The sequence below is a fragment of the Pristis pectinata genome, chromosome 2 (genome assembly GCF_009764475.1).
Source record: "Pristis pectinata isolate sPriPec2 chromosome 2, sPriPec2.1.pri, whole genome shotgun sequence".
NCBI lineage: Eukaryota > Metazoa > Chordata > Chondrichthyes > Rhinopristiformes > Pristidae > Pristis > Pristis pectinata.
In genome coordinates, this window is record NC_067406.1 from 4275135 (window position 1) to 4301727 (window position 26593).

The 26593-nt window shown below is 48.2% G+C and overlaps 1 protein-coding gene across 1 annotated transcript in view; it reads right to left on the reverse strand.

The window, feature by feature from the left end:
- LOC127582928 (cytochrome P450 26B1) overlaps nt 1-26593 on the reverse strand; it is a 51064-nt gene that overhangs the window by 12233 nt on the left and 12238 nt on the right. The window contains exons 2-3 of the mRNA XM_052038587.1: nt 26029-26267; nt 17717-17941 (exon numbers count right to left, since the gene is read on the reverse strand). Of these exons, the coding sequence (XP_051894547.1) occupies nt 17717-17941; nt 26029-26223 (420 nt within the window). The 5' untranslated portion in view covers nt 26224-26267. The remainder of the gene's footprint in view (nt 1-17716; nt 17942-26028; nt 26268-26593) is intronic.

Genomic DNA, 26593 nt, shown 5'->3' on the forward strand with positions numbered 1-26593 from the left:
CATCCGAACCGACCAAGATGTCTGCCTGAGCTAGTCCATTTGCTCCCGTTTGGCCCAGATCCCTTTGAACCCCTCCTATCCACGCACCTGCCCAGGTTTCTTTGTATCTGCCTCAACCACTTCATCTGGCAGCTCATTCTACATGTGTGAAAAATCTGTTAGCTCAGGTCCCACTTAAGTGTTTCCCCACTCACTTTAAATCTATTGCCCTTAAATCTATTGGCTCCCATACCCTGGGGAAAAGACTGCGACCATCCACCTTATCTATGCCCCTGATGATTTTATAAACCTCTATAAGGTCACCCCTCAACCTCCTTCGCTCCAGGGAAAAAGTCCCAGCCTATCCAGCCTCTCCTGACAATTCCAGCCCTCCAGTCCTGGCAACATCCTTGTGAACCTTTCTTGCAGCCTTTCCAGTCCTTCCTATAGGGACTAGAACTGCACGCAATTGATAGTGGGGAGGATACACAAGAGAATGCAGAGGTTGGAATCTGGAGCCACACACAATCTGCTGGAGGAACTCAGCGGGTCGAGCAGCATCTGTCGGGGGAAAGGAAATGTCAACGACTCGGGTCGAAACCCTACATCAGGACTGGAAGTTGAGGAGGGTAGTCTCAGACTACAGTATGACATTGCTGAATTGGTAAGATGGGCGGAACAATGGCAGGCAGAACTTAATCCTGTAAAATTTGAGGTGATGCATTTTTGAAAGGCTAATAAGACTGGGATCTCTGGGAGTGTTGAGGAACAGAGGACCATTGGTGTTCACATCCAAGGATCCTTGAAAATGGCAGCACAGATCAGGTGGTGAAGATTGTGTGTGGGATACTTGCTTTCATTAGCCGGGGTATAGAGTATAAGAACAAGGAGTTTGAGGACATTCGGTCTGTCATCAAAGACTCTTACAAATTTCTACAGATGTACGGTGGTGAGCATTCTGACAGGTTGCATCACCGCCTGGTATGGAGGCTCCAATGCATAGGATCGCAAGAGGCTGCAGAGGGTTGTAGACTCAGCCAGCTCCATCACGGGCACAACCCTCCCCACCATCGAGGACACCTTCATCACTAAGGACCCTCACCATCCGGGAAATGCTTCTCGTTACTACCATCGGGGAGGAGATACAGGAGCCTGAAGACCCGCACTCAACGATTCAGGGACAGCTTCTTCCCCTCCGCCATCAGATTTCTGAACAGTCCACGAATCCATGAACACTGTTATTCCTATTTTTGCACTATTTATTTATTTTGTAATTTATAAAAAATGTTATGCCTTTGCACTGTACTGCATTTAAATTTAAAAGGGACCTGAGCATTCTGACTGGTGATAATAAACCTGATTCTGATTCTGATTAGTTCTGCTAACCACACTTGGAGCACCGTGCACAGTTTAGGTCACCCTGTTATAGTAAGGATATGGTAAAACTGGAAAGAGTGCAGAGAAGTTTTACGAGGATATTCCCAAAACTCAAGGGCCTGAGTTATAGGGGGAGGTTGGCCAGGCTGGGTCTTTATTACTTGGAACGTAGGAGAATGAGGGGCGACCTTATAGAAATGTTTAAAAGCATCAGAGGCATAGATAAAGTGGACAGTAACAGTCTTTTCCCCAGGGAAACTCGGGGGCATAAATTTATGGTGATAGGGGAAAGATTTAAAAGGGACCTGAGGGGCAACTTTTTCACACAGAGGGTGGTGGGTATATGGAACGAGCTGCCAGAGCAAGTGGTTGAGGCAGGTACAACAGTATCATTTAAGAAGCACTTGGATAGGTACATGGGAGGGGCTTGGAGGGATATGGGCCGAACTCAAGAAATTGGGACTAGCTGGGTGGGCACCATGGTCGGCATGGACTGGTTGGGCTGAAGGGCCTGTATCCGTGCTGTATTGCTCTGTTACTCTAGTTACTCCACAGCTGGAGTACCAAATGCAGTCTGTGTTGCCACGTTTAAGGATGTTTAAGAGGGTGCACAGGAGATTCACCTGATGTTGCCTGGATTGGAGTGTTTCAGTTCTGAGGAGTGACTGGACAGGCTAGGTCTGTTTTCCTTGGGGCAGAGGAGGCAGAGGGGGGAACTAATGGAGGTGTACAAAATTATGAGAGGCGTAGATAGGGTCGATTGTGGGAAACGTTTGGAAATACATGGCTGGTCCTTCATCGTCACTGGGTCTGAACCCTGGAGCTCCCTCCCCAACAGCACCGGGGGACACCTTTACCAGAAGGTGGTTCAAGAAGGCAGATCAACCCCACCTTCTCAAGGTAGTTATGGATAGGCAATAAATGCTGGTTTTGCCAGTGGCATCCACATCACTAGACACTAATTCTTAAACATAAATACGTTATGATCTTGTCCCAAACAGCACTGATCATCCCAAGGATAAAGTAGAACACTCTACAAGCTTACAACAGTTCCACTGTAGGTTTATAAGATATCACACTGGGGCCTCTCAGTGTAACGAACTATCGGCTTGTAATATAGCACACTATAGCCTCCCAGTATCATAATTTGTGCCCTTGCAGTGTAGAATTATAGCCTGCCAGTGTAACAAACTGTAGGCTTGTAATAAACGGCAATTCAGCTTCCCAGTGTAACAAACTATGGGCTTATAATAAGCTTCAATGTAGCTCCCCAGTGTAATAAACTGTGGCCCTCTAATATACTGCACTATAACTTCCCAATGTAACGAACTGTGGGCTTGTAATGTACTGCACTACAGCCTCCCAATGTAAAAAACTGTGGGCTTGTAATATACTGCACTACAGCATCCCAATGTAACAAACTGTGGGCTTGTAATATACTGCACTACAGCGTCCCAATGTAACAAACTGTGGGCTTGTAATATACTGCAATATAGTGTCCCAATGTAACAAACTGTGGGCTTGTAATATACTGCAATATAGTGTCCCAATGTAACAAACTGTGGGCTTGTAATATTCTGCAATATAGGGTCCTGATGTAACAAACTGTGGGCTTGTAATATACCACACTCCAGCCTCCCACTGCAATGAACTGTAGGCTTGTAATACAATATGCTGCAGATCTTCCACACACTGTCAGCTTGCCATATAACACATGGCGGCTTGCAATATAACAAGCTGTGGATGTGATATAAGATGTAGCTCACACTGAGAGGAACACATTGATTAATTACGTTCACTTGCAAAAATAGTCGTCATTATTCAGCTCTGCCACTTGTGAATGCTGGGAGCCTCACCCCAGGTAAAGAGACACAGAACAGATAAAAAAGCAAGATGGTACAGCTGGCTATCTCTTTAGGCTCTCTCTTGGTCTCAGAAAAAGGAGTGAATCAGTATCACTCTCCCACTTGCTATGTGGTGACCCTGTTCTCAGATGCTCCCCAAGGCAAGTGGAAATACAGTTGGGAAGCCCAAATGATTGAATATACCGCCACATGAGAAAAAACCACCAGGACATAATATCAACAGAACCACCTTTGCACCAATGGAACAGCACCTTATGAACTGACTACCTGCAAGAAGATGGGAGAAATACACAGAAGCAAAAGTAAATAAAAGTGCCTTATCCTTTACAATTAAAACAGATTGAAAACACATTCCCAAATCAATTCATGTTCCCTTCAACGGGGAGCTGGATAACTCTCTGAAGAGGAAACTTATGGGAAGGATGTCGAGGCTTTAGAGAGGGTGCAGAGGAGGTTTACCAGGATGCTGCCTGGATTAGAGGGCATGTGCTATCAGGAGAGGCTGGACAAACTTGGGCTCTTTTCTCTGGAGTGGCAGAAGCTGAGAGGTGATCTGTTGGAAGTGTATAAAATTATGAAGGGCATAGATAGGGTGGACAAGCAATATCTTTTTCCCATTATTGAGTGATCCAATACCAGAGGGCATGCATTTAAGGTGAGATGGGGTAGGTTCAGAACAGACGTGAGGGGTACGTTTTTTACTGAGAGAGGGGTGGATGCCTGGAATGCGTTGCCTGCTAGGGTGGTGGAGGCAAATTCATTGGGGGCTTTTAAGAGGGTCTTGGATGGGCACATGTATGAGAGGAAAATGGAGGGATGTGGGCATTCTGCAGGTAGGAGGGAATAGCTATGTCAGCACAACATTGTGGGCCAAAGGGCCTGTTCTGTGCTGTACTGTTCTATGTTCTATTATTGAATGGCTGTGGGGAAAGGGAGAAGTGGGGCAAACTCATCCACTTGTTGGAAAAGGCAGCACAACAACTTTCATTTACCTAGCTCCCTGGACATGGCAGACCTACCTCACTGTAGTGACCACAAGGAAAATTAAACCAAGCCATGTGGAGTCACAGTCACACAGCACAGAGGCAGGCCCTTCAGCCCAACTCATCCATGCCGACTGTGTTGCCCATCGAGCTAGTCCCATCTGCCCACGTTTGGCCCATAGCCCTATAAACCTCTCCTATCCATGGGCTTATCCAGATGGATAATGTTGCTTAATAATGGGAAAAAGATATTGCTTGTCCACCCTATCTATGCCCTTCATAATTTTATACACTTCCAACAGATCACCCCTCAGCCTCCACCTCTCCAGAGAAAAGAGCCCAAGTTTGTCCAGCCTCTCCTGATACCGCACGCCCTCTAATCCAGGCAGCAGCCAGATAAACCTCCTCTGCACCCTCTCTAAAACCTTTAAATGTTGCTAATGTGCCCGCCTCAACCACTATTTCTGGCAGCTCATTCCAAATACGCACCGCCCTTTGCGTGAAAAAGCTGCCCCTGATGTCCCTTTTAAACCTCTCACCTCTGATCTTAAACCTATGCCCTCTTGTCTTTAGCACCCCCTCCCTGGGAAAAAGACTATGTAAAGAAGTATTTACACGCAAAAGCTCATTAAAGGGGCAGCTCTGTGGATGGAGGGGCAGAGAGGTTTGGGAGAGAACCCCAAAGTGTAGGGCCCAAGCAGCTGCCTATACAGCCAGCAGCGGGAGAACGATTAAATTTAGGAATGAACAATCTGCTGGAGGAACACAACGGGTCAAGCAGCATCGGTGGGAGGAAAGGAATTGTCAACATTTTTGGTCGAAACCCTGTATCAGGACCAAAACATTAACAATTCCTTCCCCTCCCACAGATGCTGCTCGACCCACTGCGTTCCCCCAGCAGGTTCTTTGTTGCTCCAGATTCGAGCACCTTGAGTCTCCAAATTTAGGAATGATCAGGGTTGGAATTGGAGGGAGGGAAACATCCTGGCGTGGGGGTTGGATATAACCCATAGAGGACTGAGATAAGGAGAAGCCATGTAAGGAACAGTGGGAATGTTAAAAAAGCAGATCCAAAATGTCCTCTGGGCCCTGTGGTGCGGCGGGGGTTAAAATTCTTTCACGAGCAATTCTTTTGTTGTTATTTCCTTGTTAGAATTTGCTCAGTAATTGATCACTCCTTCAAACCTTGCCCTGCCGCTTTTACTCTCTACATGGCCATTGATGGATTTGCCTTGAATGGGCTCAGAGGCAGATGTTCGGTGTTGCAGCTTCTCTGTGTTAGATGCAACTACTGCACCCTCTGCTGAAACTCTGGCACCACTGCAGCCTGACAGGGGAAGGAGCAGGGCAGGGGTGGCACGACTGGTCCTGAATATCAGGAATCCCAAACATGTCCCTCTGCAAACCCAGCTCACCGTTCCTTGGCACCTTGCCCAAGGTCACGGTTCAGTGGATCACGTTCTCCTTGAAATCTGAGGGCAGAGTTGGGCTGGTGCACCCTGCACAGCGCTGACGCTGTGTCTACGCTCTCAGAGGGGTCACCTTTCCAGCGATGGGTTCAAGCGAGGTCTTTTCCCAGCTTCTCCGCCAGGCATAAAGTACTGAGGAGATGTCATCAAAGATTCTTACAAATTTCTACAGGTGTACTGTGGTTGTGACTATGCCTGGTATGGAGGCTCCAATGCACAGGATCGCAAGAGGCTGCAGGGGGCTGTAGACTCAGCCAGCTCCATCACGGGCACAACCCTCCCCACCATCGAGGACATCTTCAAGGGGTGGTGCCTCAAGAAGGCGGCATCCTTCACTAAGGACCCTCACCATCCAGGGCATGCCCTCTTCTCATTCCTACCATCGGGGAGGTACAGGAGCCTGAAGACCCACACTCAACGATTCAGGAACAGTTTCTTCCCCTCCGCCATCAGATTGCTGAATGGTCCATGAACCCATGAACACTACCTCGTTATTCCTTCTTTTTGCACTATTTATTTATTTTTGTAATTTACAGTAATTTTCTGTCTTTGCACTGTACTGCTGCCGCAAAACAACACATTTCATGTCATATTCAGATAATAAATCTGATTCTGATTCTGATTTTGATCCTGATTCTGATCCCGATTCTGATTTTGATCCTGATTCTGATTCTGATCCTGATTCTGATTCTGATTCTGATTCTGATCCTGATTTGGATCCTGATTTTGATCCCGATTCTGATTCTGATTCGGATCCTGCTTTGAGTTACAGGGACCTTCTAGCCCAATATTCCTACCCATACTTAAGTATTGACCAATCTCACGTGAAAGAAGTAACACCGCCTCTACCTACTGGCCAATTGTGGGAGCTTGCTTTGTGCGAATTGGCTATACTTCATTAGAATTGGGAGCAGGAGGAGGCCATCCGGCCCTTCAAACCTGCTGTACGCTTAGTCAAGACAATCCCTCAGCACCATTTTCCTGTACCATCTCCATACCCCTTGATCCCTTTAACATCAATAGTCATTCCTTTCTCTCAGTAGTGTACAGATTTCATTGCCGACATCACAGTTAGGGAGACACAAGAGATGGCAGATGCCGAAAATGTGGAGCAACACACAAAGTGCTGGAGGATCTCAGCGGGTCGGGCAGCATCTGTGGAGGGAAATGGACAGTCGACATTTCGGGCCGAGACCCTTCATCAGGACTGGAAAGATAGAGGGGAGATAGCCAGCTTAAAAAGGTTGATGGAAGGGGTGGAGCAAGAGCTGGCAGGTGATAGGTGGATCCAGGTGAGGAGGGGGGGGTGGGAGGCAGGTGGTGGGGGGGGGGGGAGAGAGTGGGATTGATATCAGAAGCTGGGAGGCGATAGGTGGAGGGTGACAAAGGGCGGAAGACGATGGAATCTGATAGGAGACGACGGTGGAGCAGGGAATAGAGGGAGGGAGTTGGGGAGGGGAACCATTGGGAGGAGTGTGTGGGTGAGGGGCAGATGGTCAGGGTGGGAGAGGGGAAAGAGATGGGGTGATGGGGGTTTGGTGGGATCAGGAGGAGAGGGAAGAGAAAGATGGGGGTGAAGGGACAGAGGGGGAGCGGTTACGGGAAGTCTGAGAATTCGACATTCATGCCACAAGCAACGAATTCTCAGACTTCCGGTAACTGCTCCCCCTCTGTCCCTTTTCCTCCTTCTCCCTCCTCCTGATCCAACTGACCCCCATCGCCCGATCCCTTTGCATTTAAGGGACTTCTGGGATCATTAAAGATTCGCTGTAAATTATTTCCCTCTAGGCTACAGATATCGCAGGTCAAAGATTCCTTTGGAGGAATTTCTCCCGCCAGCGACCCGGGTTCAATTCCGGCCGCTGTCTGTAAGGAGTTTGTACGTTCTCCGCGTGTCTGCGCGGGTTTCCTCCGGGTGCTCCGGTTTCCTCCCACGTTCCAAAGACGTACGGGTTAGGAAGTTGTGGACATGCTATGTTGGCGCTGGAAGCGTGGCGACACTTGCGGGCTGCCCCCCAGAACACTCTACGCAAAAGATGCATTTCACTGTGAGTTTCGATGTACATGTGACTAATAAAGATATCTTATCTCATCTCTTATATTGTTCTTGCCTGCTACCTCGAACGTTGGACACCATCTGAAACTTTCACAAGAGCTGCTCTTGACTTAGTGCTGGATAAATCCTACATCATCACATTGAAGATCCCAGGGGCTATAATTTGGCTCACAGACTATGGATCTTAACCATACTGGAATCCCAGCATGGGTTAGTGGCACAGCAGGTATAACCACTGCCTCGTAGCGCCAACAACCCGGTTTCAATCCTGACCTCAGGCGCTGTCTCTCTTATGTTTGTGTAGGCACAGTAGTGTAGCGGTTAGCATAACGTTATTACAGCGCCAGCGACCCGGGTTCAAATCCGGCCGCTGTCTGTAAGGAGTTTGTACGTTCTCCCCGTGACTGTGTGGGTTTCCTCCGGGTGCTCCGGTTTCCTCCCACATTGCAAAGACGTAGGGGTTAAGAAGTTGTGGGTGTGCTATGTTGGCGCCAGAAGCGTGGCGACACTTGCGGGCTGCCCCCAGAGCACTCTACACAAAAGATGCATTTCACTGTGTGTTTCCATGTACAAAGGGGTCTCAGCGATTCTACGGTTCATGTTACTCTGTGTTCGGCTGGAATCTAGACATTGTGGTTATCAATGCCTCCAAGGACATTTTCCCCAGCAAAAAGCTTCACCCATTGTCTGCACAAAATAAAAACAGGTTTGACTGAGTGGAGGCAATTGGATGTGCAGCAATTGGGGAGCTCAAACATGTTTTTAATCAGAAAAATCAAGAAAGGAAGAGAGAGAGAGAGAGAGAACCATAGAACCATAGAACCATAGAAAAACTACAGCACAGAAAACAGGCCATTCAGCCCTTCTAGTCTGTGCCGAAACATTATTCGGCTAGTCCCATTTACCTGCCTCCAGCTCATACCCCTCCAGACCTCCCTCGTCCATGTATCTATCCAATTTACTCTTAAAAGTTAAGTGCGAGCCCTCATTTACCACATCAGATGGCAAAGTAAGTGCTGGGAAGCTGTACCATTAGATAGTCTTTGTAAAACCCACCAATGTGAAATATTACATATGAACGAGCCAGTTCATCAACCTGCAGCACCATCTTCATACATGCTCCCTGACCTGATGAGCACTTCTGACAGGGACACCAATGGTGGAGCCATCAAACTCAGAAAAGCTTAAGAGGTCAGAACTGCAGATCTCTTGAGATCTCGGAGAGTCGGACGGCTGGAGGAGGTTAGACCAGAGGGGGAGATCAGAAAGAGATTTGAACACCAGGACAGAGCAGGTCGGGACAATTTTGGATGACTCCAAATTTGCAAAGGATGAGACTGTCAGGGAGCGCTGAGTCATTACACACTTTTCTGTCACAGTCATTGTAACTCAGTAAGGTATTCTGACTTGGATCAAACCAGTTAAGGAAAGGTATGATTTTCAAACATTTGATTTAAAAGTTTTTTTTGAGAGTTAAGCTGCCTCATCATTGCCGCATCGATCACTGAGAAGTGACGCAGCATCATCGAGTCATAGAGTCACACAGCACAGAAACAGGCCCTTCGGCCCAACCGGTCCATGCCGACCAAGATGCCCATCCAAGCTAGTCCCATTTGCCTGCGTTTGACCCTTATCCCTCTAAACCTTCCCTATCCAGGTACCTGTCCAACTGTTTTTTAAAATGTGTTTTTTGCATTATTTATTTTTGTAACTTATAGTAATTTTATGCCTTGCACTGTACTGCTGCCACAAAACAACACATTTCATGACGCGTCAGTGATAACAAACCTGATTCTGATTCTGAAATGTTGTCATTGCACCTGCATCACTAGTTCCTCTGGCGGCTCCCATGTACGCACTTCCCTCTGCATGAAGCAGTTACCCCTCAGCTCAGAGTCATAGAGTCACACAGCACAGAAACAGGCCCTTTGGCCCAACTGGTCCATGCCGACCAAGATTCCGATCTGAACTAGTCCCATTTGCCCGCGTTTGGCCCATATCCCTCTAAACCTTTCCTATCCACGTACCTGCCCAAGCCCCTCTTAAATCTTTCCCCTCTCACCTTAAACCTATGCCTTCTAGTTTTTGCTTCCACTTCATTGGGAAAAAGCCTATGATCATTCACCCTATCTATGCCCCTCATGATTTTATACACTCTATAAGGTCACCCCTCTCTCTCCTACACTCCAAGGAATAAAGTCCTAGCCTGTCAAACCTCTCCCTATAACTCAGGCCCTTGAGTCCTGGCAACATTCTCATAAATATTGAGCTTGAAGGACTCTTCCCAGGATAGCCACAGACCAGGGGAGGAAGAGGCTGCCGTGGAGGTGAGGGATGAGGGGTGGCAGAGGTTTCTAGTGTGTGTTGCCACTCGTCCAACACGCGATCCAATGTGAGTGGACCATCAGCACGGGTTGCTAGTCTGGAAGGTCTCGGTAAAGAGCCAGGCAGACCGGTGCTGCGATGGTCATGGTGAGATTTCTCCACACATCGCCAGCAATGAGGCCATGAGGGAAATATCAATGTTCAAATCCCCTCTCTGCTCACTTCCTGCGGAGTTTGACCCCAGTCTCTTCGTGCCAGGGGGACACTGGTGGCTCCCAAATGCACTGACCTACTTCAGTAAACATGGAAGCGGACACAATGCACATGATGGCATCATCATCTCCACAACTTCAGCATCTACTGCGCTGAGGTGAATCGAGCCTGGACTATTCATTAAGGGGTGTGATTTCACCCAGAAATGATGGCCAGAGCCATAGAGCTCTAGAGAAACTGTTTATGTGCAGAATTTGCACATTTATTTGCACATAAACCAGAGTATAAAAGCAAGGATGTACTGCTGAGGCTTTATAAGGCGTTGGTCAGACCACATATGGAATATTGTGAGTAATTTTCTGCCCCATATCTGAGGAAGGATGTGCTGGCCCTGGAGAGGGTCCAGAGAAGGTTCACAAGAATGATTCGGGAATGAAAGGCTTAATAGAACCACAGAACACTACAGCACAGAAAGCAGGCCATTAGGCCCTTCTAATCTGTGCCAAAACTTTATTCCGCTAATGTATGAGGAGTGTTCGATGGCTCTGAGCCTGTACTCAATGGAGTTCAGAAGTATGAGGGGGGATCTCATGGAAATCTACTGAATACTGAAAGGCCTGGATGTGGAGAGGATGTTTCCTTCAGTCGGAGAGTCTAGGATCCGAGGGCACAGCCTCAGAATAAAGGGACACCTCTTTAGAACTGAGATAAGGAGGAATTTCTTCAGCCAGAGGGTGGCAAGTCTACGGGATTCATTGTCACAGAGGGCTGTGGAGGCCAAGTCATTGGGTGTATTTAAGGCAGAGATCGATAGGTTCTTGATTGGTAAGAGGGTTAAGGGTTACAGGGAGAAGGCGGGGAGAATGGGGTTGAGAAAAACTAAATCAAAACCAGCCACGATTGAATGGCGGAGCAGACATGATGGGCCGAATGGTCTAATTCTGCCCCAATACCTCATGGTCTTATATAAAAATCTACTCAAATGAGTCCAGTTTCTGGGCATGTGCTTTTAAAGTCATGGAATTTCTTAAAAGGCAGAGCCCAAACTTTTAAAAGGAAGATTGCTCCATTGATTTTGCTTCTATTTGTTTGTCTTTTCTATTTTAGAGAATTAATTGTTGGGAGCATTAACTCAGGTAAATGGAGTGGGTTGGATTCCTTCAGGTTGACTTGGACAGACAATGATGTGTTGGGCTCTGTTGTTGGTTGCACTGCACAGAGAGCAGTGCACTGGGGTGATGTGGGTTGGGTTGAGTCAAACTGTGGTGAGCTAAATTGCACAGAACCAAAGTGGGTGGGTCGGCCGGGGTTAAACGAGGCAATCCACATCAGTGAACGGTTATTGAGTGGGCGGAGGCTGGAGCAGGAGTGCACCATTCGGCCCATTGAGTCTGCTGTGCCATTCAATCAGATCGTGCCTGACCCGTTCTTGGCCTCGGCATTACTTTTCTGCAGCGTCCTCACACCTTTTGTAGTTGAAACGCCTGTCAGCGTCCACCTCGATGACTCATTTCCGCCTTCAACATATTGCATGCATAGGATGACTCAGTGACCCAGTAATGCAATCCACCTAAAGTGATCCAAATTCAATGGCAGTGGTGCTGAATTAGATTAAAATAATTTGTTTAAAAAGATAGGGTTTAAGAAAGAGAAACAGAGAAAGGTTTAAGGAGGGCATGCTATGTTGGTGACACTTGCGGGCTGCCCCCAGTACAGTTACACAAAAAAAAAGACGCATTTCACTATGTGTTGCGATGTACGTGAGACTAATAAATAAATATCTTATTTTATCTTGTATGACACAAGGTAACTAAACGTTAGGATGCTGAGAGAAAATGATTCATAGATGCAGGTGAACTGAAAGGGAAGCAGGGGTATGAAACATAGAACAAAGAACAGTACAGCACAGGAACAGGCCCTTCAGCCCACACTGTCTGTGCCAAACACGATGCCAAATTAAACTAAATCCCTTCTGCCTGCACATGATCAATGTCCCTCCATTCCCTGCACATTGCCAACAGCCTCTTAAACGCCTCTATCGTATCTGCCTCCACCACCACCCCTGGCAGCCCGTTCCAGGCACCCACCACTCTCTGTGGAAAAAACTTGCCCCGCAAATAGCCCTCAGAACAATCCCCCCCTCAGCTTAAATTGTATTGGTGACAATTAAAATGCAGTGGTGGAGGACGTCAGGAGCGACACTTACTCTACTGCAATGGCAAGTAAACGGAGTTGAAGGGGGATGGACAGAGTAAACCCAAAGGATGTCTGGTTGGAATTTATTCACACACAGTGGTCCAGCAGGTGGTGAGCACTTGAGCCTAACACCAAGCCTACAGGTCGTGTAGTGGAAAATGGGATTAGCGTAGATAGGTATAAGATACCTTCTATACCTAGTATGTGATGAGCTGAAGGTCTTGTATCCATGCTGTATTCCTCTATGATTCTATGAGAGCCACCGTCTCACAGCTCCAGCCTGCGTTCGACCCCGACCTGCTGCGCTGCCTGTGTGGAGTTTGCACGTTCTGCCTGTGACTGAGTGGGTTCCCCCACCCCCCCGCCCGGTGCTCTGGTTTCCTCCCAAATCCCAACGACGTGCCTGCCGGTCAGTGAGCTCGCGACACTAAATTATCCCAGGGGTAGGTGGGCATTTGGAGAATCAGTGGGGAGTTATTGGGAATGTGAGCAAACAGCCTACAGGAAAATAAGTGGGACGGATGAGATTCCTCTGAGAGCTGGCATAGACTCGCTGAGCTGAATGGCCTCCTTCTATGTCATATGAAAACATAAGATATCTCTCCAGTTCCTGTGAAGAATGGTTCAATCACTATCCCTTACAATGCTCCTTCTCTGAGCTACACCTGTGCTGCCTTTCACAAAATTACAAACTGATTGGCACCCAGTGAAGTCCTCTTTGAAATGTGGCCATTGTCAGACTGTTAGCTGATGCCATTCAACCCATCAGGCCTATTCTAGTCAGGCTGTTGCCAATCTTTACGTCACCTGCATAGGAGGGATGTGATTAAACTAGAGAGGGTGCAGAAGAGATTCACATGGATATTACCAGGACTGGAGGGCTTGAGTTATAAGGAGAGGCTGGATAGGCTGGGACTGTTTTCCCTGGAGCGTTGGAGGCTGAGGGGTGACCTTATCGAGGATTATAAAATCATGAGAGGCATAGATAAGGTGGATGGTAACAGTCTTTTCCCCTGGGTAGGGGAGTCCAAATCTAGGGGGCACAGGTTTAAGGTGAAAGAGGAAAGATTTAAAGGGGATCTGAGGGGCAAGTTTTTCATACAGAGGGTGGTGAGTACATGGAATGAGCTGCCAGAGGAGGTGGTAGAGGCAGGTATAATTACGATGTTTAAAGAACATTTGGACAGGTACATGGATAGGAAAGGTCTAGAGGGATATGGGCCAAATGCAGGTAAATAAGATAAGATTTCTTTATCAGTCACATGTATGTCAAAACACACAGTGAAATACATCTTTTGCATAGAGTGTTCTGGGGGCAGCCCGCAAGTGTCGCCACACTTCCGGCACCAGCATAGCATGCCCACAACTTCCTAACCCGTACGTCTTTTGGAAAGTGGGAGGAAACCGGAGCACCCAGAGGAAACCCATGCAGACATGGGGAGAACATACAAATTCCTTACAGACAGCGGCCAGAATTGAACCCGGGTTGCTAGCGCTGTAAAGCGTTACGCTAACCGCTACACAGGAAGGTACCTATGTCGGCATGGACAAGTTGGGCCGAAGGGCCTGTTTCCATGCTACACAACTCTATGACTCTGTGACTTTACATATGCCCGAGTCTCCTTCATACCCATGATATCCTAACCCAACAAACATCTTGAAATTTCAACTGACATCTTGCAAAAAAAAAACCCAAGGCACATCATATACGTTTTACATAAAAAAGTTCTACCCAGAGCCATATACAATGTACCCAGCATTACAGCAGTTTGGGTAATGGAAATTCACCTTTATCGAATTCACAAATCACTGCCAAAACATTTGAGGTACAGAGTAAACATTTTCTCTTACAGAATATATGTGGGGAAATAAACACAAAATGCAAAAGAAACAACAAACCTTGTCAATTTTTGTCAAGGGTTTCAAACTCAACATCGAGTTTATCGTCATATGCACAAGTATATATCTACCCTGTTGTTATAAGACTATTGAACAATTCCCTAGCACAATAAGATGGACTCTTGACCTCACAATGTATCTCGTTGTGACCTTGCATTTTATTATCTACCTGCACTTCACTTTCTCTGTAGCTGTGACATTTTATTCTGCATTCCGTATTGTTTTCCCCTGTACTACCTCAATGCACTGTGTAATGAATTGATCTGCATGAACAGTATGCAAGACACGTTTTTCATTGTACCTCGGTACAAGTGACAATAATGAACATATCGTATCAATAATAAACATATCATCTCAATTTACCAGGCTTGCCACTGTCTTTACTTTCTTAGGAAGTTAAGGAGGTTCAGCTCGTCACCGAACACTCTAAAAAAACTTCTATAGATGTATTGTTGACGGTATCCTGACTGGTTGCATCATGGTCTGGTACGGCAATTCGAATGTGCAGGAACGTAAGAAGCTGCAGAGAGTAGTGGACTCAGCCCAATACATCACGGGCACATCCCTCCCCACCATCAAAAGTATCTACATCCGGTGCTGCCTCAAGAAGGCAACATCCGTCATCAAAGATCCCCACCATCCGGGCCATGCCATCTTCTCGCAGCCACCACCGGGCAGGAGGTACAGAAGCCTGAAGTCCCCACACCACCAGGTTCAGGAACAGCTGCTTCCCTTCCACCATTTGGTTCTTGAACCAATTGGCAAAACCCTAATCACTACAGTTTAGCAACACTGTGACCCCTTTGATCACTTTGCACTAAAATGGAAATTGTGTTCATATTGTGTTGTCTTGTAAAAATTGCGTATAATTTATGTTTAATTTATGTTTTCCTTGTGAATGCTGCTTATCTGATGCTCTGTGCCTGTGATGCTGCTGCAGGTAAGTTTTTCATTGCACCTGTGCAGACATGTATTGGAATTGGTTTATGTCATTGGGACAGTTGTTGATGTGGTAATTACTTCCTGTGAGTAACCTCACTTGGACCAGGCTGGTTTAGAAACAGGAGACACAAGAGATGGCAGATGGACTCTGGAGTAAAAAACAAACTGCTGGAGGAACTCAGTGGGTCAGGCAGCATCTGTGGAGGGAAATGGACGGTGGACCCTTCACCTGGACTCCCCTGCTCAGTCCCAAAACATCGACTATCCATTTCCCACCACAGAAGCTGCCTGAACTCCAGCAGTTTGTTTTTTTTTGTTCAGAAAAGATATGGCATGGCAGGGCAGGCACGGTAGTGTAGCAGTTAGGGTAACGCTATTACAGCGCCAGTGATCTGGGTTCAGTTCCCACCGCTGTCTGTAAGGAGTTTGTACGTTCTCCCTGTGTCCGCACGGGTTTCCTCCGGGTGCTCCGGTTTCCTCACACATTCCAAAGACGTACAGGTTAGGAAGTTGTGGACGTGCTATGTTGGCGCCAGAAGCATGGCGACACTTGCGGGTTACTCCCAGAACACTCTACGCAAAAGATGTATTTCACTGTGTGTTTCGATGTACATGTGACTAATAAAGATATCTTATATAGAACATAGAAAACCTACAGCACAATTCATGCCCTTCGGCCCACAAAGTTGTGCCGAACATGTCCCTACCTTAGAAATTACTAGGCTTACCCATAGCCCTCTATTTTACTCAGCTCCATGTACCTATCCAAAAGTCTCTTAAAAGACCCTATCGTATCCGCCTCCTCCACTGTTGCCGGCAGCCCATTCCACACACTCACCACTCTCTGAGTAAAAAACTTACCCCTGACATCTCCTGTACCTACTCCCCAGCACCTTAAACCTGTGTCCTCTTGTGAGCATTTTCCAACCACTGAAGCAAAACTGCTGATAGCAAGCTCCCACAGACAGTAAGGTTTTGCTGCCCTAATAACCTGCTCCCTCAGTGATGTTGCTAAGGTATCAGTAATGACTAGGGCATCAGATGAAGACATCAGTAACGTAATTGATAACGTAATAGAGTCATACAGCACGGAAACAGGCCCGTCAGCCCAACTCATCCATGCCAACCAAGAAGCCCATCTAAGTTAGTCCCATTTGCTCACATTTGGCCCATATCCCTCTAAACCTTTCCTATCCATGTACCTGTCCAAGTAATGTAAATGTATCCACCTCTACCATTTCCTCTGGCAGCCCGTTCCATATACCCACCACCCTCTATGGGGAAAACCTTGCCCTGTCAATTCCCTTTAAATCTTTCCCCTCTCACCTTAAACCTCTGCCCTCTAATTCTACCCTGGGGAAAAAGTCTGTGGCTATCTACTTATCTATGTCCCTCAAAATTTTATAAACCTCTATAAGGTCACGCCTCAGACTCCTTCGCTCCCGGGAAACAGTTCCAGCCCATCAAGTCTCTCCATATAACTCAAGCCCTCCAGTCCACTCTTGCTATATGATGTGACCACCCAACATCAGATCTTGTTCGGGTCTTTGTTGTATCATTGACAACAATTAATGACAATTAAGTGTTCAAGAACAGCTACATCCCTTCAACCATTTGGTTCCTGAACCAACCATTATCGGAAGCTTTAGAGAAGGTGCAGAGGAGATTTACCAGGATGCTGCCTGGATTGGAGAGCATGTCTTATGAGGATGGGTTGAGTGAGCTCGGGCTTTTCTTTTTGGAGAGGAGGAGGATGAGAGGTGACATGATAGAGGTGTACAAGATGATAAGAGGCATAGATCAAGTGGACAGTCAGAGACTTTTTCCCAGGGCGACAATGGCTGACACGAGGGGGCATAATTTTAAGGTGATTGGAGGAAGGTATAAGGGGGATGTCAGGGGTAAGTTTCTACACAGAGAGTGGCGGGTGCGTGGAATGCACTGCCGGCAGAGGTTGTGGGGACAGATACATTAGGGATATGTAAGAGACTCTCAGATAGACACATAAATGATTGAAAAATGGAGGAGTATGTGGGAAAGAAGAGTTAGATAGATCTTAGAGCAGGATAAAATGTCGGCACAACATCATGGGCCAAAGGGCCTGTACTGTGCTGTAATGTTCTACGTTCTATAATCCTAATCACTACAGGCAACACTATAACCACTTTGATCGCTTTGAACTAAAATGGAATTTTTTTGTTCTAATTATATTCTTTTTTGTAAAAATTGTGTATAATTTGTCTTTTTCTTGTGAATGCTGCTTATCTGATGCTCTGTGCCTGTGATGCTGCTGCAAGTAAGTTTTCCATTGCACCTGTACGTACATGTACTTGTGCTCGTGACAATAAACCTGACTTTGACATTGCCCATTTAAGGAGACGGGAAAGGGGCGTTCCCCTTTTAAGTGCTCACCTTCCTCTTGTGGCGGTGGATGTCACCGATGGAGTTGATGAGGCTGGTTGGACCGAGCAGCATCCTGGTACTCCGGGGCCACTGACTGCTCACCAGGGAATGCTCGCCCATCAGGATCTTCCTGACGTTCTCCGAGCCAGTCACCCGGATCAATGGGCGGCCCAGGAGGTGTGTCTTGAAGACGTTGCCGTATTTCTCACGCCTCGATGCATGGAAGCTGGACCCCTGTCGGAGAGAGAGAAAGACAGGGAGAGAGAAAGAGCGAGAATCACAACCTGTAGAACACACTGACGATGTCCAAAGCTTCAAGATCTAAAACTAGAGGGCACACAGTTAAGGTGAGAGGGAAGAAACTTAAAGGGGAGCTGAGAGGCAAGTTTTTCCACAGAGAAGGTGGTGGGTATGCAGAATGAGTTGCCGGAGGAAGTGGTCGAGGTGGGTTTCAAAGACATTTGGACAGGTACACAGATAGGAAAGTTGTAGAGCGATGTGGACCAAGCAAGGGCAAATGGGACTACTTCAGGAAGGCACCTTGGTTAGCATGGATGAGTTGGGCTGAAGGGCCTGTTTCCTTGGTGTGTAACTTTATAAGATTAGGCAAGATCCTCTTCTATCAGGTAGAAGATACAGGAGCCTGAGGGCACGTACCACCAGACCTAAGGACAGCTTCTACCCCACTGTGATAAGACTTATCCCTTATACAATGAGATGGACTATGACTTCACGATCTACCTTGTTGTGACCTGGCACCTTATTGCACTGCACTTTCTCTGTAGCTGTGACACTTTACTCTGTACTGTTATTGTTTTTACCTGTACTACATCAATGCACTCTGTACTAACCCAATGTAACTGCACTGTGTAATGAATTGACCTGTACGATTGGCATGCTAGACAAGTTTTTCACTGTACCTCAGTACAAGTGACAACAATAAACCAATACCAATACCAAGAATGTACCTCCCTCCCTTCTCCCCCCATCTCCACTAACCTCTGACCAAGGCAAGATCAGGGATAGGAATGACCAACTGAGGACACAGTTTAAGTGTGGTCATCACACTATACAGGAAGGATATGACTTCACCGACAGAGTGCAGAGGAGATTTGTGAGGATGTTACCAGGAAGGGGGCTGATAATCATGAGGAGATGATCGGCCTGGAGTTGCTTCCCTGGAAGAAAGGAAATCGAGGGGGGTTTAATTGAAGTATAAAATTATGGGAGGCCTCGATAGAAAAGACCTAGTTCCCTCAGTGGAAAGATTGTAAGGCAGGGTAGCTGGATCTAATTGGTCAAAGGAATAGAGGCCAAATGAGCAAACCTTTCTCAGACAAAGAGCAACAGTCTCTGGAGGAACTCAGCAGATCAAACAGCATCTGTGGGGCGGAGAGGAATTGTCAACATTTCAGGTTGAAATGCTGCGCGCGGGGTTTCGAGTTGAAACGTTGATGATTCCGTTACACCCACCCCCACAGATGCTGAGTTCCTCCAGCAGATTGTGTGTTGCTCTAGATTCCGGCATCTGCAGCTAAAGTGCGGTGGACATTGGAACTCAGAAATTATTACGGGTTACGGGTGAGAAACAAAGGACTGCAGATGCTGGAATCTAGATGAAACTCAGCAGGCCAGGCAGAATCCGTGGAGGAAAGCAGGCGCCTATTTTATCTCCACAGATGCTGCCTGGTCTACTGAGTTCCTCCAGCATCATCGTGCTTATTGCCATGGTTACAGCTGCCTAGATGAACCCTTGAACAGCGGTGACCAGCAGGACTTGGGATTGAGACTCTGCTGCACTGTTCCACGTTCCATGTTCCATGAGAGATGGGAGGTGGATGTAAGCATGGATAAGATGGGCTGAATGGCTTCCCTTGCCCAAACGTTTCTATGATTCCAGGTTTTCTTTGACTCTCTGAAACTTGCAGCACAGGGGACCAACTGCCCATAGACCTGCCCCAGCTCTTTGGCAGAACGATCCAATAGTCCCACACAACTGCCCAGAATCCCAAGATATTTTCTCTCTTTCAACACTCCTGTCGAATTGGCTTCGAGTCCCCCTCCCCCCCTTTCAGGTCCCTCATCCCAGATCACAGGAGCCAGGTGAAAATTCACATCACCCTCCCTTAACTTCACGTCCAACCCCTCCACTTTGCTGTCAGTTCCGTTGCTCATTGACGAGAAGGAGAAACATAGAAAACCTACAGCACAATTCAGGCCCTTCGGCCCACAAAGCTGTGTCGAACATGTCCCTACCTTAGAAATTACTAGGCTTACCCATAGCCCTCTATTTTTCTAAGCTCCATGTACCTATACAAAAGTCTCTTAAATGACCCTATCGTATCCGCCTCCTCCACTGTTGCCGGCAGCCCATTCCACGCACTCACCACTCTCTGAGTAAAAAAACTTACCCCTGACATCTCCTCTATATCTACTCCCCAGCACCTTAAACCTGTGTCCTCTTGTGGCAACCATTTCAGCGCTGGGGAAAAGCCTCTGACTATCTACCCGATCAATGCCTCTCATCATCTTATACACCTCTATCAGGTCACCTCTCATCCTCTGTCTCTCCAAGGAGAAAAGGCCGAGTTCACTCAACCTGTTTTCATAAGGCATGCTCCGCATTCCAGGCAACATCCTTCTGCACCCTTTCTATGGCTTCCACATCCTTCTTGTAGTGAGGTGGCCAGAACTGAGCACAGTACTCCAAGTGGGGTCTTGCCTCCAAGGACCCTTCGTAATTAAAAGAAACTCAGAAAGAGGAAGCTCAGAAGCTTTCGGAATCACACAGACTGGAAATAAGTGAAGGATGGTCTTCCTCCATAATGAAACGGTGGGAATACTCCTCCCTCAGATGAAGTCATAGCTTGGCTGTTAGCAATTTTCTAATCACATTTCATTAAAACACCCCTCCTTATCCATTGCTTCATTTCCCTCATCACTAGTTCAGCTGGAACTCAGTTAGTCTGTCACAACAATCTGCTGGAGGAACTCAGCGGGTCGAGCAGCATCTGTGGAGGGAAAGAAACTGTCGACGTCTCGGGTCGAAACCCTGCATCAGTCCTGAAACTTCGACAGTTTATTTCCCTCCACAGATGCTGCTCGACCTGCTGAGTTCCTTCAGCAGATCGTTTGTAGCTGCAGACTCCAGCGCCTGTGGTCCCTTGTGTCTTGGTTGGTCTGCCTTGCCTGTGGTTACACAGTGCATGGTTCCCATTGGCCGTTTAGTGACACCACCCGACACTGAGACAGACAGCAGTGCCTCGCTCCACTGTACACCCAAGCCTGCTCTCTCAGGGTTACCACTGCCGGACGTCCTCCCTGGTGAGCCGACCGACATGCAAGCTGTTGGCATTGTCACGTGGTCTGTGGGACCTTGCTGTGCCGAGACTGGGCGCCGTGTTTGCCTCAGTGACTGCACTCCGAGAGTCCCTCGCCTGAGAACTCCGGAGACACTGAAGGGCATGGACACAAACACGACTCTCTCTTTCTGTCCTGATGCAGGGTATCAACCCGAGATGTTGACACGTCCTCCACAACCCCCCCCCCCCCCCCCACAGATGCTGCTCGACTGGCTGAGTTCCTGCAGTATGTTTGTTGCTCTGTCTTTCTCTGTCTGACACTCACTGCTGCCCTATGCTTTCCCCTCTTTACCATTTACACCCCTTTATCATGAGGTACCTGTCTCTCATTCCATCTCTCTGCATCTGTTTCTTCTCTTGATGTATCTGTTTCTCTCTCTCTTTGTTCTGTCTCTGTGTGTGTGTGTCTCTCTCTTCTCTCTCTCACTCTTTGAAACTTACCGAATATTGAAAAGCCTGGATAGAATGGACGTGGAGAGGATGTTTCCATCAGTGGGAGAGTCTAGGACCAGAGGGCACAGCCTCAGAATAGAGGGATGTCTCTTTAGATCAGAAATGAGGAGGAATTTCTTTATCCAGAGGGTGGTGAATCTGTGGAATTCATTGCCACAGAAGGCTGTGGAGGCCAGGTCATTGGGTGTATTTAAAGCAGAGGCTGAAAGGTTCTTGATTAGTAAGGGCATCAAAGGTTACGGGGAGAAGGCAGGAGAATGGGGTTGAGAGGGAAAAATAAATCAGCCATGGCCGAATGGCGGAGCAGATTCAATGGGCTGAATGGCCTAATTCTGCTCCAATGCCTGATGGTCTTTCCCAGTCCATCCTCCTCTCCACCTCTCTCTCAAGATCTCTGTTGCTCTCTATCCATCGGTCTTTCTCTACTTCTTCTCTCTGCCTCTCTCTGTCCATCTTTCTCTCTCCCCCCCTTCCTCACTCCATATATAAACAGCTCTCCATCCAGATTTTCCATGTTTCTCTTGCCCTCCATCCACCTCGTTCTCCCTTTCTCTCAGCCTCTTTCCATCTTTTTTCTCTCTCCATTTCTCTCCACTGCCTCTCTCTCCTTCTATATCTCCTCTCCCTCTCCGCACCCCTCTCAGTGTACACATTTCTCTCCCTCCCCCTCTCTCCCCTCTGCACCCCCCCCCGAATAAAACAGATCTCCGTGTATGAACCTTTCCACCCATCTCCTTCTCTCTCTCCCTCTCTCCCTCTCTCAGCCTCTATCCATCTTTTTTCTGTTGAGGTTTAGAGGGATACAGGCCAAACGCAGGCAAATGGGACTCATTTAGATGGGGCATCTTGGTCAGCATGGACCAGTTGGGCCGAAGGGCCTTTTTCTGTGTCATATGACTCAATGACTATGACTCTATCTCTCTTACCTCTGCATCTCTCTCTGTATACACATTCTCCCCCCTCACCTCTGCACCTCTCTACACATAGATCTTCTCTCTATATCTCTCTCCATCTCTCTCCTCTGCACCCCTCACTGTATACATCCCTCTCTCTGTATGCACATTTCTCCTCTCTCTCCCTCTCTCCCTGCATGTCTCTCTGTATGCACATTTCTCCCTTCTCTCTCTCCCCCTCTCTCTGCAACTCTCTGTATGCACATTTCTGCTCTCTCTCTCCCCCTTTCTCTGCACCTCTCTCTATATGCACCTTTCTCCCCTCTCTCTCTCCTGCATCCCTCTGTGTACATCTCTCTCTCTCTGCACCTCTCTCTGTATGCACCTTTCTCCTCCCACTCTCCCTCTCTCCCTCTGCACCTCTCTCTGCATCCACTTCTCCCAACTCTCTCTCCCTCTCTGCATCTCTCTATATATGCACATTCCCCCCCCCCCCCTCTCTCTCTCTCTCACACACACACACACACACACACACGTACAGTCTCTCTGCCTGAGCACTGTTTTTTTTGGGTAAAGCGTTAGTACAGGCCGTCCCTCACGCAGACACACCTCACCTCTGCCCGCCCCCGCATCGCAGCCTACCCTCTGTAATGAGGGCCATCCGATAAATCCTATTAAACCAAATTTGAGAGATTATCTGGGTAATCGTGGCTTTTAACGCAATTACTGGCCTGATCTGTGTAAATATAATTACAGCTCCCTTTGTGCCTAAATAAAGGGTTATTGATACATTGCCACTCGCGCACAAAGAATGCTTTATTCACGGGGAGTTCAGACCAGTTTACACTAAAAATTAGTATTTTCGGAGCAAGGCCATTGAACAGGGGACTGGAGGCGTCCGCAGCTCACTGTGTAGAACAGAATTCTCCCCCGTTCTGGAAGAACAGTGAGATTGTCAGTGTCTAAGGTCGCCCCAGGTTATTCGCTCTGGAACCGCTTGCTGGGTGAGACAGCGAGCCGTGCAGACAGAGAAACCTCTAATCCTCGGGTTTAGATCCCCAGACGGATCTGCTGGGTTTAGAACCAGGTCCCACGATCTCTCCCCCGCTCCCAATCTCCTCCTACGGTGGAGGGAGCTTATTCCAGATTCCTCCCCGCACACAGGCAGCTCCCCGTCTCCCGCCCACGCCAGGTACCCGCGCCCGACCAGCCAGTGCCCGCCGACTATTCGACTGCAGGAGCCGTCACGACGAAGTCTGGTTGCTCGCTCCTGCCGGTGCGCACACACAGCAGGGAGCGGGGACGGACAGGTGGTGTTCGGGGACAATATCCGTGACTAGTTACCCCACACTCGAGCCCAAGCCGGGGCCATTTGGCGCTCCTCTGACCTCGCACTGTCGGTCCTGAGCTAACGCACAGGAACGGGACCTATGGTGCGAGACTAGCCCAGAAAACGGCGCGCATACACACATCCATACACACATTCACACCCACATATACATACACAGATACATACACACCCACACAAATACATACACACATACACACCCACACACACATACACATACACACACGTACATACACATACAAATATGCACACCTTCACACACATACATACGTACACATACACGTTCACACACATACATACACATTCACAAACACACACATACAGACATTATACGCTGGGATACACACATACACTCAAATACGTGCTCACATTCAGATACACACAGACACACGCATACATAGACACACAAATTCACTTAGACAGACACACACACACGGCACGGAGTGGTTTCTCCTAGATGATAGGGACACGGTTAAGTAGAGAAATAAACGTTCTCAACGCACGTTATGTAAACATTCGTGATCCAACATAACTACATACGTGTGTGTCAGTACATGGAGCTACTTCCACGTTCACACATGCAGACATAGACCCGCACATACAGAGCCCAACACGGTGCAGCAGCCCCGCGTCGGCTCTTCACAGCTCTCCACATGCATACATGGGGGAATCCACACATATATACAAGCCCACCGCACATGTACCTATTAACCACCCGCCCCAACACCCACAGACCCCCGCACACACACAGACGGTGCCCGGACACACACATACAGATCCTCACTCATAAACACACAGAGCCTTCATATTTCTACTCAGCTCATACATACCTGTACTCCCGCACATACACGCAGACCACACACGAGTGCAATGACCCCTACGCACATGCACAGAACCCCTAGCATACAAACATAGACCCCCACACTTGCGCTCACACACCTCCCGCACAAACACACCCTCTAACATAAAAATATAGACCCTCACTCTCTCTCTCACACACACACACACCTCAGACACATGTACACCGACCCAGACAGGCGCACAGTTCTCCCCCTCGGGTACACACACACAGACCCACACAGACGCGCGCACAGACACACATATACACAGACCTACACACACCACTCAGACACAAGCACACCGACCCATAGAGACACACAGTATTCACCCTCGGGTACACACACACTCACACACACACACAGACCCCCCCCCACACACACACACACAGACCCACATATACACCACCCAGACACAAGCACACCGACCAAGAGAGGCACACAGTTCTTCCCCTCGGGTACATATACACACACATAGACTCACCCACATACTCCACCCAGACACAAGCATACCGACCCAGAGAGGCACACAGTACTCCCCCTCCGGTACACACACACACACACACACACAGCACACCCACCCAGACACAAGCACACCGACCCAGAGAGGCACACAGTACTCCCTCTGGCACACACACACACAGAGACCCACACACACACAGACCCACACACACACCAGCCGGACACAAGCACACTGACCCAGAGAGGCACACAGTCCTCTCCCCGTGGTACACACACACACACACACACACACACAGCCGCACACACACGCCCGGAGCCCTGCCGGCCACCTCTGCGGTGCAGGCGGGGGAGGTGTTCCCTCACTACACCGGCACGCGTCGGCGGAGACCCGGTCAAAGGGGACGGCTCTGCACCGCGTCCTGAAGCGGGACCTTTGCACGGGTCACCAGGGGCAGCGACTCGGAACTGTCCGCTACAATCAAAGGCCGAGCCTGCTATAAACCCAACTCCCCGCACACACCCCACACATTCCCCGCTACACAACACACATCCCGAACGCCAGCAACCTAAATCCCGCGGAATATCCGCAAGGATCTAATAAAACAGCGGCTCGGGTGGCGGAAACCCCGCTCCCAACACGTGTGTCTGGACAAGGAGTTCGGCACCCGCAACTTGCGTCCACTCCCTGGGACACTGCAGAGCAGTGACCTTCCGACATCTCCAAACTGCTACCTAATTCACTGGTGCATTCACAGCCAAGGTGGTGGTCCCGCTGTTGGAAAGCCTGCCGGAGACCCGGCTGAGAGAGCTGAGCCCATCGGGTAAATGCAGGCGGAATTTTAGCCTCACGTTTGGAAATATTATACACTCGAAACATACGATAATACAGATGATTCTAATCATGACTGATACTGACAGACAGACAGACGAAGAGATTAAATACACGGATAGGTGTCTTGGTCCTTACCTCTACCAACCAGTGAAATGTTTCTCCGATGACAGGTAATCCCATGGAACCCTTGGGAATCGGTAGACTAGAGCTTTTGTCGCGTGTCACCGCCCAGCGGACTTGCCAAAGTTGTCTAGATACAGCGAAGAGCAAGGCTACAGATACCAAGCACGCAACCAGAGCCGAGACCACTTCAAAACCTTCAAAAAACATCCTTGCAACAGAAGAGAGGGGGCAGAGGGGGGAGGAGATTGGTTCTGGGAGACAAATGAGAATAAAATAAAATTTTAACCCTCTTTGCGAAATCAAAATAAATTAACTTTTTTTATTAATGCAATCTATTAAACACACACGGGCAAGTCTGTGGAAGTGGTATAGGTGTCTTGTGTGTGTGTGTATGTGTGTGTGGGTATGTGTGTGTGTGTGTGACTGCACACTGCTCGACCGGACCGTGTCTATATAGAGGCGGAGACGCCGTGGCGTACAGCCACAACAGTGGTAATGTTCCGCCTCACTCAAACTCCGTGCACCGCGAGCGAATCTGGAACGGTGCTCAGTCACAACTTCAGAGTGGGAGAGTGGG